This window comes from Rousettus aegyptiacus, unplaced genomic scaffold (assembly GCF_014176215.1).
Source record: "Rousettus aegyptiacus isolate mRouAeg1 unplaced genomic scaffold, mRouAeg1.p scaffold_m13_p_4, whole genome shotgun sequence".
NCBI lineage: Eukaryota > Metazoa > Chordata > Mammalia > Chiroptera > Pteropodidae > Rousettus > Rousettus aegyptiacus.
This window is the reverse complement of record NW_023416307.1, coordinates 154,684,011-154,697,122: the sequence shown is the minus strand read 5'-3', so window position 1 is coordinate 154,697,122 and position 13,112 is coordinate 154,684,011. Positions and strand designations below refer to the sequence as shown.

The window sequence follows — 13,112 nt, the reverse complement described above, 5'->3', positions numbered from 1 at the left end:
CGTCCGGTCCCGGGAGAGCGCCGGAGAGACGAAAGCCACCGGCCGTCGGCCCTCCTTCTGCAAGCTGCCCCCGCCGGGAGCACGCGCGGCCCCGCCGGCCACGGCCCACGCACCGCCTCACGCGGCTCCCGGCCCCGCCCACGGCCCCTCGGCCGGGACCGGGGGGCTGCCCGGCCCAACGCCTGAAGGACCCCGCTTGGGTGGCCCGGCGCCTCGGCGGGAGGACCAGGTGAATTTGCACCCAGACTCCAGCTGGATTGGGGCTTCGAACAGTCCAGAATCTGGGGTGGGCTTAGGCCCTATTGAAAGGGAGAGGGGTCGCGCGGCTGCAGGACTGGAGAAATGGAGGGCAGCGGGGCGAGGGGACGGTGTCAAGAGCAGGGATCGTGAGCTTGCGGAGCTGCAGGGCTGGGCCTCCGGCGTTGAGGGGCGGAGGCTGAGTTGAGAGGCTGCGGGTCCCCGCGGCGCGTGCGCACACTAGGGGCTTGGCTGCTGCCTTCCCGGAAGCAGAGGAATGGGGACCTCAGGTGTGGAGGCAAACACCCAGGCAGCTTCTAAAATCCGTAATTCTCTGATGGGGCGACCTTTAAGTTGAGCAGGCTTCTCGATCTGTCATCGTTTGTTGTACACTAAGAGCCCAGACAACCATAACTTAGCTGGCAATAGGAAAGGAATTCCCTCCAACCCGCCCCCCCCCCCGTCCCCCACGGAGAGCCTCTAGTAGCCTGGTTTGGAACAGCTGGATCATCCATTAATTCATTCAGCAAACACTGTTGAGAGCCAGCTATATGCTGGACACTGTGGAGGTACTGAGGATACGGTGGTGAGCAAAACAGACCCCTTCTTTCCTGGAGCTGACCTAGTGGGGAAGACGTAACCGAAGAAAACGTGCAAGGAGCCATGAGAAAGTATCACAGAAGTTAGCTACGATCTAATGGGTGAGTAGGAGGAAACCAGAGGAAGCACATTCTGGCTGCGAAAACTTACACAAAGGCTGTCAGGCCAGAAAGTCTTGGAGCTGTAAGGCCCATGAGGCTGGAAGCGAAAGAAGGGAGTTTGGGGTCCAGAAGAGGCTAGAGAGGTGTGCAAGGATCAGAGCGTGCAAAGCCTAGAAGGCCACGATAGGATTTGGGTTTTTACCATAAAAGCAGGGTATACTCTAAGGAGCACGATGTGATTAGATTTGCATTTTTAGTTCATTCTGGCTGCTGTGTGAAGAACAGGGTAGAGGGTGGCAAAGGAGAAGAGACCTTGATATAGACTCTTCTGGGCCCAGATTCTAACAGCACCTTGAACGTGACTGTCAGGCTACTTCTGCCCTCACAGAAATGAGAGTGTTGTCCAAACTGCCCCTTTGTTCACGGAAGCCTCTATTTGTTGGCAAATTTAGAGGTTCCATCAGGTCTTTTGAGACCTAGTCCTTAGTCCTGCAGAGGTGATCAGTTTCTCATATGTAAACAGAATTTCACAATTGGAAGAGACATCAAATTATCTTAATCCAGTTTATAAAATACTTTCATGTTCTTTATATCATTTCTACAGTTATTTATTGAGGCCTTACACCATGCTAGAAACTAGAAATACACATATGAATAGAATAAGACTATATAGGTTCATTTAGTAAGTAAAACTGATCAAGCACCTTTGTCCCAGGTACTGTTTTAGCTGCTTCAGATACGATATCGTTACAACTAGTCCCTGACCTTGGAGTTGCATACTTACAAGCCTTGCCATGAGGACAGCTAAGTGTATAAAAGGGTTTAATCTGGGCAGGACAGATCCTGGTTTATCTGTAAGAGTAGATAAGAAATGGTATGTGATCAACAGACTTTTTGATGTCCTGGCAACATCACAGTTCTTGTCCATCCACTCTTCCAATTCTGGAATTAATGGGAGAGCACTGTGGGCTAGAGGGCCTTGGGAGTGCAACACTTAATCTACCCTTGTGGCCAGGCTGTCAAGAAGTATAAATTGTAAATCCTCTAAGCCACAAGGACAGTTAGGAAGGGAAGGGAATATTGGGAGAGACAGGTAGTGTTTAAACCTGGATTTCTCTTGAATGTGCAGCTCTTCGTAGGCATAGTTGCACAAACCAGATAACACAGTCCACAGGGCAAGTTGAATGTCCCCTCTACCACACCCTTCCCTCAATCCCATGAGCCCAAATAGGCCATTAAATACAATAATGTATACAGTAACAATGTATACGGTCTTACTGTGTAACTGTCACGTGCTTTGTGTCAGGAGTGAGAGCCCTGGTAGGCTTGCAAGGCTGCATGGCTCCGGAGTAGGCAGGGTGGGGAGCACAGCACTGATGGGTCCCTAATCCAGCTCTCTGATGGCAGGAGCAAGATGACCTCTATCTTGCGAAGCCCTCAGGCTCTCCAGCTTACTCTGGCCCTAATCAAGCCTGATGCAGTCGCTCACCCACTGATTCTGGAGGTAAGAATGACTCCTAAGCCTCTGCTGTGTTCCCGGGGCAGTAATTCTGTTTCAGGTGCCAGAGGGCCACTTGTGAAGCCTGACAACACCATCCTGAGCTAGACGCTATGGAGGCAAAGCTAGGAGCCATGAACTCAGACCCTAAGGAGACTAAAAATCTATTGGAAAATCACGGCATATATAAAATATTAGGGTCCGGTACAATAAGAGGAACAAATCCTCAAGACACTGTATGTATATTAGTTCTCTACTGCTACATAAAAAATTACCGCAAACTTAGTAGCTTAAAACAACACATTATTTCACAATTCTAGAATCCAAGGTACAGTAGGCTCGGCTAGGTTCTCTCCCTAGGGTCTCGCAAGGCCACTGTCAAGGTTTCAGCTGACTAGGTCTGGGGAAGAATCCACTCCCAAGAGTCATTCAGGTTGTTGGCAGAATTCTGTTCTGTGGTTATGGGACTGAGGTCCCCATGTCCTTGCCTCTCCTGACCACTCACATTCCTCATCAGAAGGCCCACTCCATCTTCAAGACAGCAACTGTGCGTCAAATGCTCCTTTAGCTCCCAGGTAAAACTCTTTTAAAGAGCTCGTGTGATTAATTAGGCCCATCTGGATAATTTTCCTTTTGATTAAAGAAAGTCAACTGCTAGCAACCTTAATTACACCTGCAAAATCCCTTTCATCATGTAATGTAATGATATTGCATTATATGCACATTCCTGGAGACTAGAACAGGAATCTCCACAGGGCTGCGTGAGGGTCTTCATAGCATTCTCCCTGCAATAGTTTGATAAGTCTAGCTGAGCAGCACTGCTAAGCCCTCTGTGGTGCAAAGGAAGGCCAGAGCCACCAGGAATGGTGGCCTACACGTGTTGGGACTAGGCCAGGCCTCAAATGGAAGGTGGGCTTAGGTTAGTGCACAGGAGGCAAGTAGATGTTCCACATGAGGGAGACGCTGAAGCAGGAATGTGTGGTGGGGCCGAGGGCCACAGGTGGGCTGGGCTGATGGGACGAGAATTGGAAGTGGTGGAGGGCAAGAATGTGCAGCCTGCAGCACTGGACCGAAGTGGTTGCACTTCAAGCCGTGAATAATAAGAGCCACTCTAAACCCTGGAGTGGATCTACAAGTTGTGTTCTTAATTTATCAAGTGTGATGATGGTTTGGAGAGAGCGGGAGAAACTGAAGGCAGGACCACTCTCAAGAGACTTTTATGATGGTGGGTCCTGTAGGCTGGAGCTCAAGGGAATGCAGGGGCAGACACAGCACTTCCTGCCCCTCCACCCAAGGTTCATGCTCTGGTCGCCTGGCTGCAGGTTTTCACCTCACCCTGAAATGGGAGGGCAGACGAGTCCAGGGCTCACACTACCTGCACTGCTCAGTCAAAAGACCGACACAGGAGTTGGGCGAAATAGAATAAGTGTTTATTAGAGAATTGGAAGTCCCAGAGACACAGGTCCCCAAGTATCTCAGAAATACAGATTATATAGGGGAAAAAAATCAGTAGTCATGGAAACTAAGGAAGCTGGGGTCGTGGGTGCTGCTGATTGGACAGCTAAAGGGAGCCGAGGTAGTTGATCATTGTGTCTGATTCTGGAATCAGCCCTGGTGCCATCCTGTCCGATCCCGTGACCTTCTGCCTCGATGGGGCTGGGGCTGAAACATATCTAAAGTCGAGATGTTATCCTCAGTCTAAAGTTCAAACAAAACCAATTTGTCCTAATGATTACAGACCAGAGGCTCAGTTAATCATGTCCTAAAGCTCAGTGATTTAAGGAGCAGGCACACAGAGGACAAGGACAGGGAGAAAAAGCAAACGAGTCCAAAAACCTTTATCTGGAAAAAACCAGCTTGAATGGAGGCGGGGGGGTGGGAACTATATTAAAGAAATGAAGTTTGTGTGCAGTTACAAGCTATAGGGTAAGAAGAGGTGGGGCCCACAATATGGGAGACCTTGAATCGGGTCCTTCTTCAACCCCACCTTGTCTTCCGACCCACGGTGGGCAGACTCGAGTCCTGGCTCCAGCAGGTCCTCATGGTTCTTCTGGTCAGCCTGAGCCTCCTGTTCTTTCACATGGTCCTTTTGACGAACTTTCGCCTTTGGGGTGTTTATCCAGGCTGTTCATCAGCAGATTCTGAGCAACAAGTTCCTTATTGTACGCATGAGAGAACTTCTGTGGAGGAAAGAAGATTGCCAGAGGTTTTACCAAGAGCATGAAGGTAGGATCAACGGCCTTCTGATCCCAAGTGGCGTCCAAGGGGGACTTTACCTGGACACCGAGGCAGGCTCTCTGCTACCAACTGTAAAATTGTAGCCAGTCCTCTAAAGTCTCAGTTTATACACAAACTTTTCATGATTATCAGGATTTTGGTTTTTTATTTTTTATTTTTAATATTTTCTAGGAAGGTTTTTACCTCACAGTCCCAACCAGAAACTTAGTTTTATGTCCTGATAACATCAGAGTTTAACATTTAATCAGTGTTTACTCTGTCAGACATTGTTCTAATGCACATGATTTCATTTAATTCTCCTACCAGCTCTGTGAGGTAGGTTTTATTATGTCCCCAGTATACTGATTAGGAAACTGAGTTAAGGAAGTTAATGACTCAGCCAAAACTGCACGGGTTGTAAGCGGCAGAACCTGGATTCGCACCCACGTATGTCAGACTCCACGGTCCTTGTTCTCTTCTCTGAAACGGTTTTTATTATTCCAAGTTAGGCGGCAGAAGTACAAAAAGTTCTCATGGGCACCAGTTCTTGATGAAGGTTCTCTTTCTTTGCAGGGCGTTTTTTCTATCAGCGGCTGGTGGAGTTCATGGCCAGGTACTTCTAATTTTGGTTCTGGCATCTTTACCTACTGAGACATGTCTCTCCTGGCCCCTAAAGGGATTTGTTTGTTTCATTTGTCACTCTTTAAAGTTGTAATCAGTGTCCAGTGTCTGAAGACACGTGGTCTCTGGGCTGTGACTGAGCCAGCACTGACCTGGTGGCTACCTCTCCCCAGGGTGGTTATGATCCAATGGCTGTAGAAGAGTATTGCTGAAAGCTGCCTAGCAACAATGCTGATCGCTGTGGCTTTCTTGTACATCACAGCAGCCCTCCATCCCCTTCTGTTTGAATCAGCCATGGCACTCAGCTAGAAAGGCAAGGAAACTCTCAGGATGTACAGTGTGCCTTCGTTCGTGCCTGCTCACGCATGCCCTCCCAGACCTGATAGCCAGATCCTGACGTGAGCTCCTTTCATTCACAGTGGACCAATCCGAGCCTACATCCTCGCCCACAGGGATGCCATCCAGCTCTGGAGGACACTGATGGGACCCACTAGAGTGTTTCGAGCACGACACGTGGCTCCGAATTCAATTCGTGGGAGTTTCGGCCTCACCGACACCCGCAACACCACCCATGGCTCCGGTGAGTCTGCCTCCCATGTCCCCAGCCACAAAAAAGGGAGGATGGTTTGGGGTTGGTGGGCAGGCTGTGCAGTGGAGTTGAGAGCTAGGTCCTTCCGGTGAGCTTTTTTCCCAACTGTGTTTCTGGCCCTTCGTGCCTGTCTCAGCAGATGTAGCCCCAGGAATGAGAGGCAGGCAGGAGGAGAAGCTCAGATTTCTGAAGCTGATTCTGCCTGCCTCTTGCCTCTGTTCTGCACCCCTATGAGAATCCCTTCGCTTTCTTACCTCCTCTTCTAGACTCTGTGGTTTCGGCCAGTAGAGAGATTGCAGCCTTCTTCCCTGACTTCAGTGAGCAGCGCTGGTATGAGGAAGAGGAGCCCCAGTTGCGCTGTGGCCCCGTGCACTACAGTCCAGAGGGAGGCATCCACTGTGCAGCCAGACCAGGAGGCCTGGGACCAGCCTGACGCAGGCCTGTCAGTCTGTGAAGACTGGTGACGTTGCCCAGCCTTTTCTCTTAGCCTTCTGGTCCAGAGAATTCCCCAAGGACCAGAGAGGCCTGGGGCCCAGAGCACCATCTCTGCTAGGCACCGCCACCCACCTGAGGCCCTAGTTCCTAACTGCTACCACCTCTAGAATCTAACTCTCTACCTCTTCTCCGGAATGTTCCTGGGTGGTTCAAAGGAATGATGGCTCCTCTTTTTTTCTGAAAACTAATCGCCCTTTTTCAAGGAGGAGCTTGCCTAACTGACTTGCCTGAAAAATGCAGTCACTATATAAGTGACATGTGGCTTGTCTTCCTCAATACAAGTCTCTACCGAATCCTCAAGGCTGGGAGGACGACTCTCTCTAGGTGCCTTCTCTCTGTCCTTAACTGAAGTAATTAAACATGTCTTGAAGCCAAGTTTCTCTCTATGCTAAATGGAGAGAGAATTGTGCAGCGATATCCCAGGAGGTTCACACACAGTGTGCAGCTTATGTCATGGATAAAGGCACCCAGTGACAGAGTTGAGTGTGGGCTCAAATCCAGGCTGTGCACCTGGCACTGGGCTGCAGGAAGGGCCACCTTTTATTTGAACAAAGGTGTGTCTGCACAACAGAGTCCTGTTTTTATGACTCACTTTTTTTTCTGATTTGCACAAAGCCACTGAAGGTAGCCATGTCTCTTGTTGTAGCTGAGGATGACAGTTATCAATTGGTACATGACAGATCACTTCAAAATTTAGTGGCTGGATTATACTCTGGGAACAAATGGCCTCCAAAAATCTAAGTAGCTTAAAGCAATTAAGGTTTTTTTTCCCCTTGCTCATGCTACAGGTCAGTTATAGGTGGGCCACATCTACCATTCAGATAGCAGAAGGATAGAAGGATGAATGGATGGGTGGCGGGGGAAAGGACAATCTAACCATAGTATATGGCAAATACAGCATCTTAAATCAGTGAGGAAACTATCTACGTGGCAGTTCAATGTCTGTTAAAATTGCAAACATAAAACGGCTTCTAAAACCATTAGAATCTTCTTTACCTTGGTAGAAAAGAACACACAGATCTGAGCAGACACGTGGTTGTGGGAGATGCATGCTCCTCCAGTTCTCACCCACCCCGCCCAAATCACCATGTCTTCACCCTTCCCTCCACAGCACAGCCCATCTGAGGAAGGCTCACGGTGGCTAGAGAAAGGGGGCTGAAAAAGCCATTCTGCAGGCACCGCCAACAGAAACATGCAATGTGCTAGAATTACAGACCCCTCAGTCAAGACAGGATAAGAGTGTCCTCCAGACACATCAGGCTCTTCTAGGAAACTGTCCCCCAAGATCCTAGGAAGGGTCTGCACGATGCACAAACGCTTGCAATGTAGCGCTGAATCCAGCGCTAAGAGCCACAGTGACGATCATATATGTAATTTTAAATTTCCTAGTAAGCCATCTCAAAACACTTCTAAAGGTGAAATAAATAACATTTAACCGAACATATCTAAAACATTTCATCGTAATATTTAAAGAGTTCTCCATAGTTTATATTCTTTTTTTTCCCACCCATCTCTTTGAAATCAGGTGTGCATATGACAACATACCTAAATAACGACGTTAAATTTTCAAAGGTTAAAAAAAATGTAGTCTTACCAAAACAATAAACTTATTATGTCTGATGGGAAAATATTTTATAGAGTTTTTCAGTATTTAGTTAGAAAGTAAACGTAAAGAATGTAGTTCCTCAGTATCACTCGCCACAATTCAAACGCTCAAGAGGCACCTGTGGTCAACGGTTGCGCGAGTGGACCGCGCGGATCCAACTCCGCGGCGGGAGGCGGGGGCGAGGCGGGGACAGTGGCTGTTAGCACCATGGACAGTGTACAGGACGCAGAGGGATGAGACCCCTCTGGACCCACAGAGGACATGAACAGTCGGGAGGGGTCGTCAACACCCCCCACAGCACGCACTCTCCCCCATCCCCCCGCACATCCTCAGGGAACAGCCTCAGCCTCAGATGCCACCGACGCCAGCCCAGCGCCTGAGACCCGAGCGTAGGGGAGGGGAGACCGTCGCCTTCCGCCCTGACCCTTTCCCAGGCCGGCCCCGCCTCGCCTGGCGGACTCACCGTCTGCGGTGGCGCTCAGGAGCTGTTCCCACGGGTCCCACGTCTGCGACGCCGCTGACATGACAGGCGAGGCAGCCGCAGCAGAGCTGGGCACGTCGCAAGCGGATAGCGGAGCACTCCGCCGGCCACCGCGGTTGCCGGAAGGAGCTATGGAAACGCGTCTGGAGGAAGTGCGTCACCGGGCGGCGCAGAGCCTGCCGGGAAGCGTAGTTCTGGAACCCAAACGGCTCTGGCGCGCAGATTTGAAAATGACTGTCCAGAGCCTCATTGACCTACTTGCCACCGCTCGGGCTCGTTTTTTGTTTTTACCACAGGTACCCATAAGCAAAATATAGTGTTTTGCATGCTTTCGAACATTATGTAAATTGCATTAGAACATAATTACTAGCTCATTTTGCACAGTTTCTGTAATGGTGTGAGGTAAGCCATCGTTTTGCGTTTACCGCTGTACGTTATCTGTTGTAGAAATAGACCAATATTCCAATTGACTATTGGAATTGGAATATGTCTCCTTGCACGCCCGCGGACAATTTCTCTAAGGCAGTGGATCGCAAACTTTTTGTTGTAATAATCTTTTTACACTCTTAAAAATAATTTTTCCAATTTTATTGAGCTATAATTGACATAAAGCACTATATCAGTTTAAGGGTACCACATAACAAACAATTCTACTTATATATATTGTGAAATTAGTACACAGTAAGTTTAGTTGATACCCACCATGTCATATAGATACCAAAAGAAAAATAAAGGGTTTTTTTTTCCTTGTGAGAACCCTTAGGATCCATTCTCAACAACTTTAAAGTATACCATGTAGCAGTATTAGCTGTAGTCGTCATTACATCCCTAGTACTCATTTATCTTACAACTGGAATTGTGTACCTCTTAACCATCTTCATCCAGTCCCCCTCGCCCCCACTCTCTAACCACAAACCTGATCTCTTTTTCTATAAGTTTGGTTGTTTTGTTTTTATTTAGATTCCACGTATGAATGAGATCATACAGTATTTGTCTTCTCCGATTTATTTCACTTAGCATAATGTCCTCAAAGTCAATGCATGTTGTAACGTGGCAGAACTTTTAATGGCTGAATAATATTCATATATATACACATGTACACACCACAACATTTTTTATTCATTTATCCATCGATGGGCATTTAGGTTGTTTCCATATCTTAGCTATGGTAAATACTGCTGCTATGAACATGAGGGTGCAGATAGCTCTTGGACACAACCTTCGGATATAATCCCAAAAGTGAACTTGCTGGATCATACGGTAGTTCTGTTTTTAATTTGTTAAAGAACCTCCATACAGTTTTCCATAGTGGCTGCACTGATTTACATTCTCACCAACAGTGCACAAAGGTTCCCTTTTCTCCACGTCCTTGCCAGCATTTATCTCTTGTCCTTGTGATGATAGCCATTCTAACAGGAAATTTGCATTTCCCTAATGATTAGTGATGTTGAGCACCTTTTCATGTATCTATTGGTCTTTTGTATATCTTCTTTGGAAATATCCCTATCCAGAGGCGTTGCCCATTTTTTAATTGAATTTTTGTTATTGTTGTTGTTGTTTTTTTGCTACTGAGTTGTACGAGTTCATGTTTTTAGAATAGTAACTATTTATCAGATATGTGGTTTGCAGATATTTTTTCCCATTAAATAGGTTGTCTTTTCATTTTGTCAGTTATTGCTTTTTCCATGTAGAAACTTTTTAGTCTGATACAATCCCACTCGTTTACTTTTGATTTTGCTGCTTGCGCTTTAGGTGTCATACCCAAAAAATTGTTTCTAAGATCCATGTCAAAGTGCTTTTTTCCTATTTTTTTTTTCTAGGAGTTTTATGGTTCCCAGACTTACATTTAAGTCTATAATCCATTTCAAGTTAATTTTCATGAGTCATTGTAAGATAGAGACCTAGTTTCATCTAAAAATTATTGAGGATCCCAAGGAGCTTTTTTTATGTGAACTAAATTGATTGCTATTTACCATACTAGATATTTCACTGCAGAAATTTTAGATATTTATATATTAATTCATTTTAAAAACAATAAACCTATTGCTAACATGATTTTTTTTTATGAAAAAATCTGTGTTTTCCTTTAAAAAGTTAGTGATAAACGAGGCATTTTTTGTTTATACTTTCGCAAATTTGTTTAATGTTCAACTTGATAGAAAAGCCTGAACGCTCTCTCTGCTTCTGTGTCCGGTCTATTGTGACAGCTGCCAAGCATACGATCAAGTCAAAGACCTGACAGATGTGTCAGGTTAAGTAACAGGGAATCTTTTTTAGATCTGGCAATTTATTATCGCTCACATAGACAGCAAAAGGAAAAGGAGCCAAATGTGCCAGCTCCCTAAGGCCCTTATATAAGGTGACCCCAAAATAAAAGGGACCAGACGACTTCATCACAAATGATAGAACAACACACTGTTGCTGAGGAGCCAATTCGAGACTCCACCTGAGAGGTTTATAGTCTACAGCTGTACCCGGGGGGGCTGGGGACAGGGCAGAAAGGTACATACTTCACTAACACTCTTCTAAGGCATGGGGAGCTTCTGGGAGATGGCATCTGAGCAGCTCCTCTTGAGCCTTGCGGCCTGATCCAGGAGGGTCATTTTTTACCCATCCCATAATAAGGATGTCGGAGTGTAACAATACGTGCTGTTGCTGCGTTAGTCTCTCGGTGCCACTAAATCATACGCCAGTAATTGCCTCTCAAGTGAGCTATACCAGGCAAATGCTATGTCTGTATCCAGAGGGGGACCTTTGCCTGGTGGCTACATCCTTCTGCCACAGGCTCCAGTCTGTTAATTGTCAGTCACCGACACCTGTCATTTTAAAGGCTCCGTAGGATGCACCGGTCTGAGCAGGAGGCCAGCGCTTACAGCCTGTGGGGTGGTCTTCTTAGGCACTTCTGCCTCTGCCAGCTCTGTGGTGGGTGTATGGCGATCTCCTACCCCAGCCACGCTGGTCTTCTGTGCTGCTCTGCTGCCACCGTGTGGCTGGGCTCCCACCTGTGCACCAGTCCCGCTGCCGCCGTCCTAACCCTGGCCTCTCCCCAGCGGCAGCATCCCTCACAGTCGGAAATGTTATTTATGCATACTTAACACATCCAAATCCACAATGCATTCGGCAGGATCAGCTCCCTGGGTGTGTGGAGTATCCGCCAAATGAAATATAACACAGACTAGTTTCAAGGCCAGTGTTGGCTGAAAGGGCACCTTTGTAACCTACAAAAGGCAGCCATGAATTCCCCCATTAGCCTGGAGAGGAGGGGTCAAAGATCTGCTGCGACACTGAGGGCCAGAGCCCAATGAAATGTGTTTTGTTTGTTTGTTTGTTTGTTTGTTTTCTACTATAAGACAAACAAGGACCGGCTTTTAATAGGAGTTGCAAGTTTGGCACATAATGGTAGTTTTAGTACAAGGAACATGGAGTTCTTTGCTTTGGAAAAGGCAACATTCTTTCTTTCACTGCCAGTGGGATTGTTTTGTGAATCTGCCCACATTGTTTCAATAAACTTTCCTTGGCAATCCAGCCTCCAGCCTCCAACGTGTGCTTTGATTTATCAGTCACTCCCGCTGGCTGTTGATGACACAGAGCTATTTGAAGATGGAATTCCCATCAGGGAATCGCCTGCCTCCTCCCTGCAGTGGCTCCATCCCAATCAGCCCCACACTTTGTCAGCCTCCGGGGCCACCCTCCTTCCATTGTCTCTTCCCTCCTCTCCTCTAGGCCACTGCCTAGGGTGGGGGTAGGGGCATGTCTTTGCTGGTGGTCTCCCTCCCCACCCTCCCCGCCCCCACCCCCTACTCCCACCCGCACACACGAGGCCAGGGTAATCTGGCTAAGATGGACGAAGGATCTTGTCGCCCCCAGCTAAAACCATCACTTGGTCCCTATTGCTCTTCAGGGCCTGGGTCTGTCCATCTCTCTTACTCGCACCCTGCAAACCTCGCCCCTTTGCAAACCTGCTTTGAGCACTAAACAGGGTGTCACCCCTCCTACCATGCCTGTCACCGTGCCTTTGCTAAGCAGTTTTCTCCCCCTACTCCCCCATGCTGGGCTGGGGTCTCCTCCTGTGCATTCTCATAGCTTGCCAGTGGAACTCACCAACCAGAGCAAGGAGAATGGACAAGCTCAGGATGCTGTGGCCTGATGTTCCTGTGCCACTCATAGAGTGAGAAGCGTCTTAAGTTCCTCCTACCTGCCTGAAATCATCTGCACTGCTCACCTAGAAGAAGCAAGCACGGCGGATAACAAAGTAAATGCTACGTGAGATCCTGCCCTCCATCTCTCTCCGAGAAGGCTGTCCGTGTCTTAGTTTAGGTTGGCCCAGCAGCAGACCTAAGACTGGGATTGACATGGAAATAGTTTATTTGGGAGACAATTACAGAAGGCACCAACAGGAGTGTAGAGAAGTGACCTGGGGCAGGAACAAAAGTCAGAAGAGGATATGTTCATGAACAGGTCGTTGCCATGGGCAACAGGGGCACGACCCAGCTGGGGACCTCTAGGAGCCCTGTAAGGCATGTTGGAGCGGTCCCGCCCAAGGAGTGGGGAGGAGAAGATATATTCTTATCAACTCCCACCAACCTTGGGCGGAGGCTGCTCCCTGGAGGGCAGACTCCGCAGGACTTCCAGGATGCCCAGTAGCAGAGCTGCAAATGCTTCCGGTC

The 13,112-nt window shown here is 47.9% G+C and overlaps 1 protein-coding gene and 1 long non-coding RNA gene across 7 annotated transcripts; one reads left to right on the top strand and one right to left on the bottom strand.

Annotated features, from left to right (window-relative positions):
- Positions 1-101: 101 nt before the first annotated feature.
- On the top strand, positions 102-7,798 carry NME6 (NME/NM23 nucleoside diphosphate kinase 6). 6 transcript variants are annotated; one of them, XM_036219399.1, is made up of 8 exons: positions 102-229; positions 765-938; positions 1,654-1,812; positions 2,346-2,442; positions 4,560-4,662; positions 5,227-5,266; positions 5,694-5,854; positions 6,130-7,798. In XM_036219399.1, exons 3-8 carry the CDS (start codon positions 1,733-1,735, stop codon positions 6,294-6,296), a joined length of 648 nt encoding a protein of 215 aa, XP_036075292.1. In that variant the 5' UTR covers positions 102-229; positions 765-938; positions 1,654-1,732; the 3' UTR covers positions 6,297-7,798. The 6 variants fall into 6 exon arrangements, with proteins under 6 accessions (XP_036075292.1, XP_016005316.2, XP_036075294.1 ...); XM_036219401.1 differs by lacking the exon at positions 102-229 and having other exon boundaries at positions 236-938; positions 1,654-1,748; XM_036219400.1 differs by lacking the exon at positions 102-229 and having other exon boundaries at positions 236-938; positions 5,727-5,854.
- On the bottom strand, positions 3,845-8,581 carry LOC107513307. The gene is made up of 3 exons (XR_001597515.2): positions 8,428-8,581; positions 4,424-4,616; positions 3,845-4,109 (listed from the first exon to the last, which is right to left on the bottom strand). It is a non-coding gene; the product is annotated as an uncharacterized LOC107513307 (long non-coding RNA).
- Between the last annotated feature and the right edge of the window lie 4,531 nt (positions 8,582-13,112).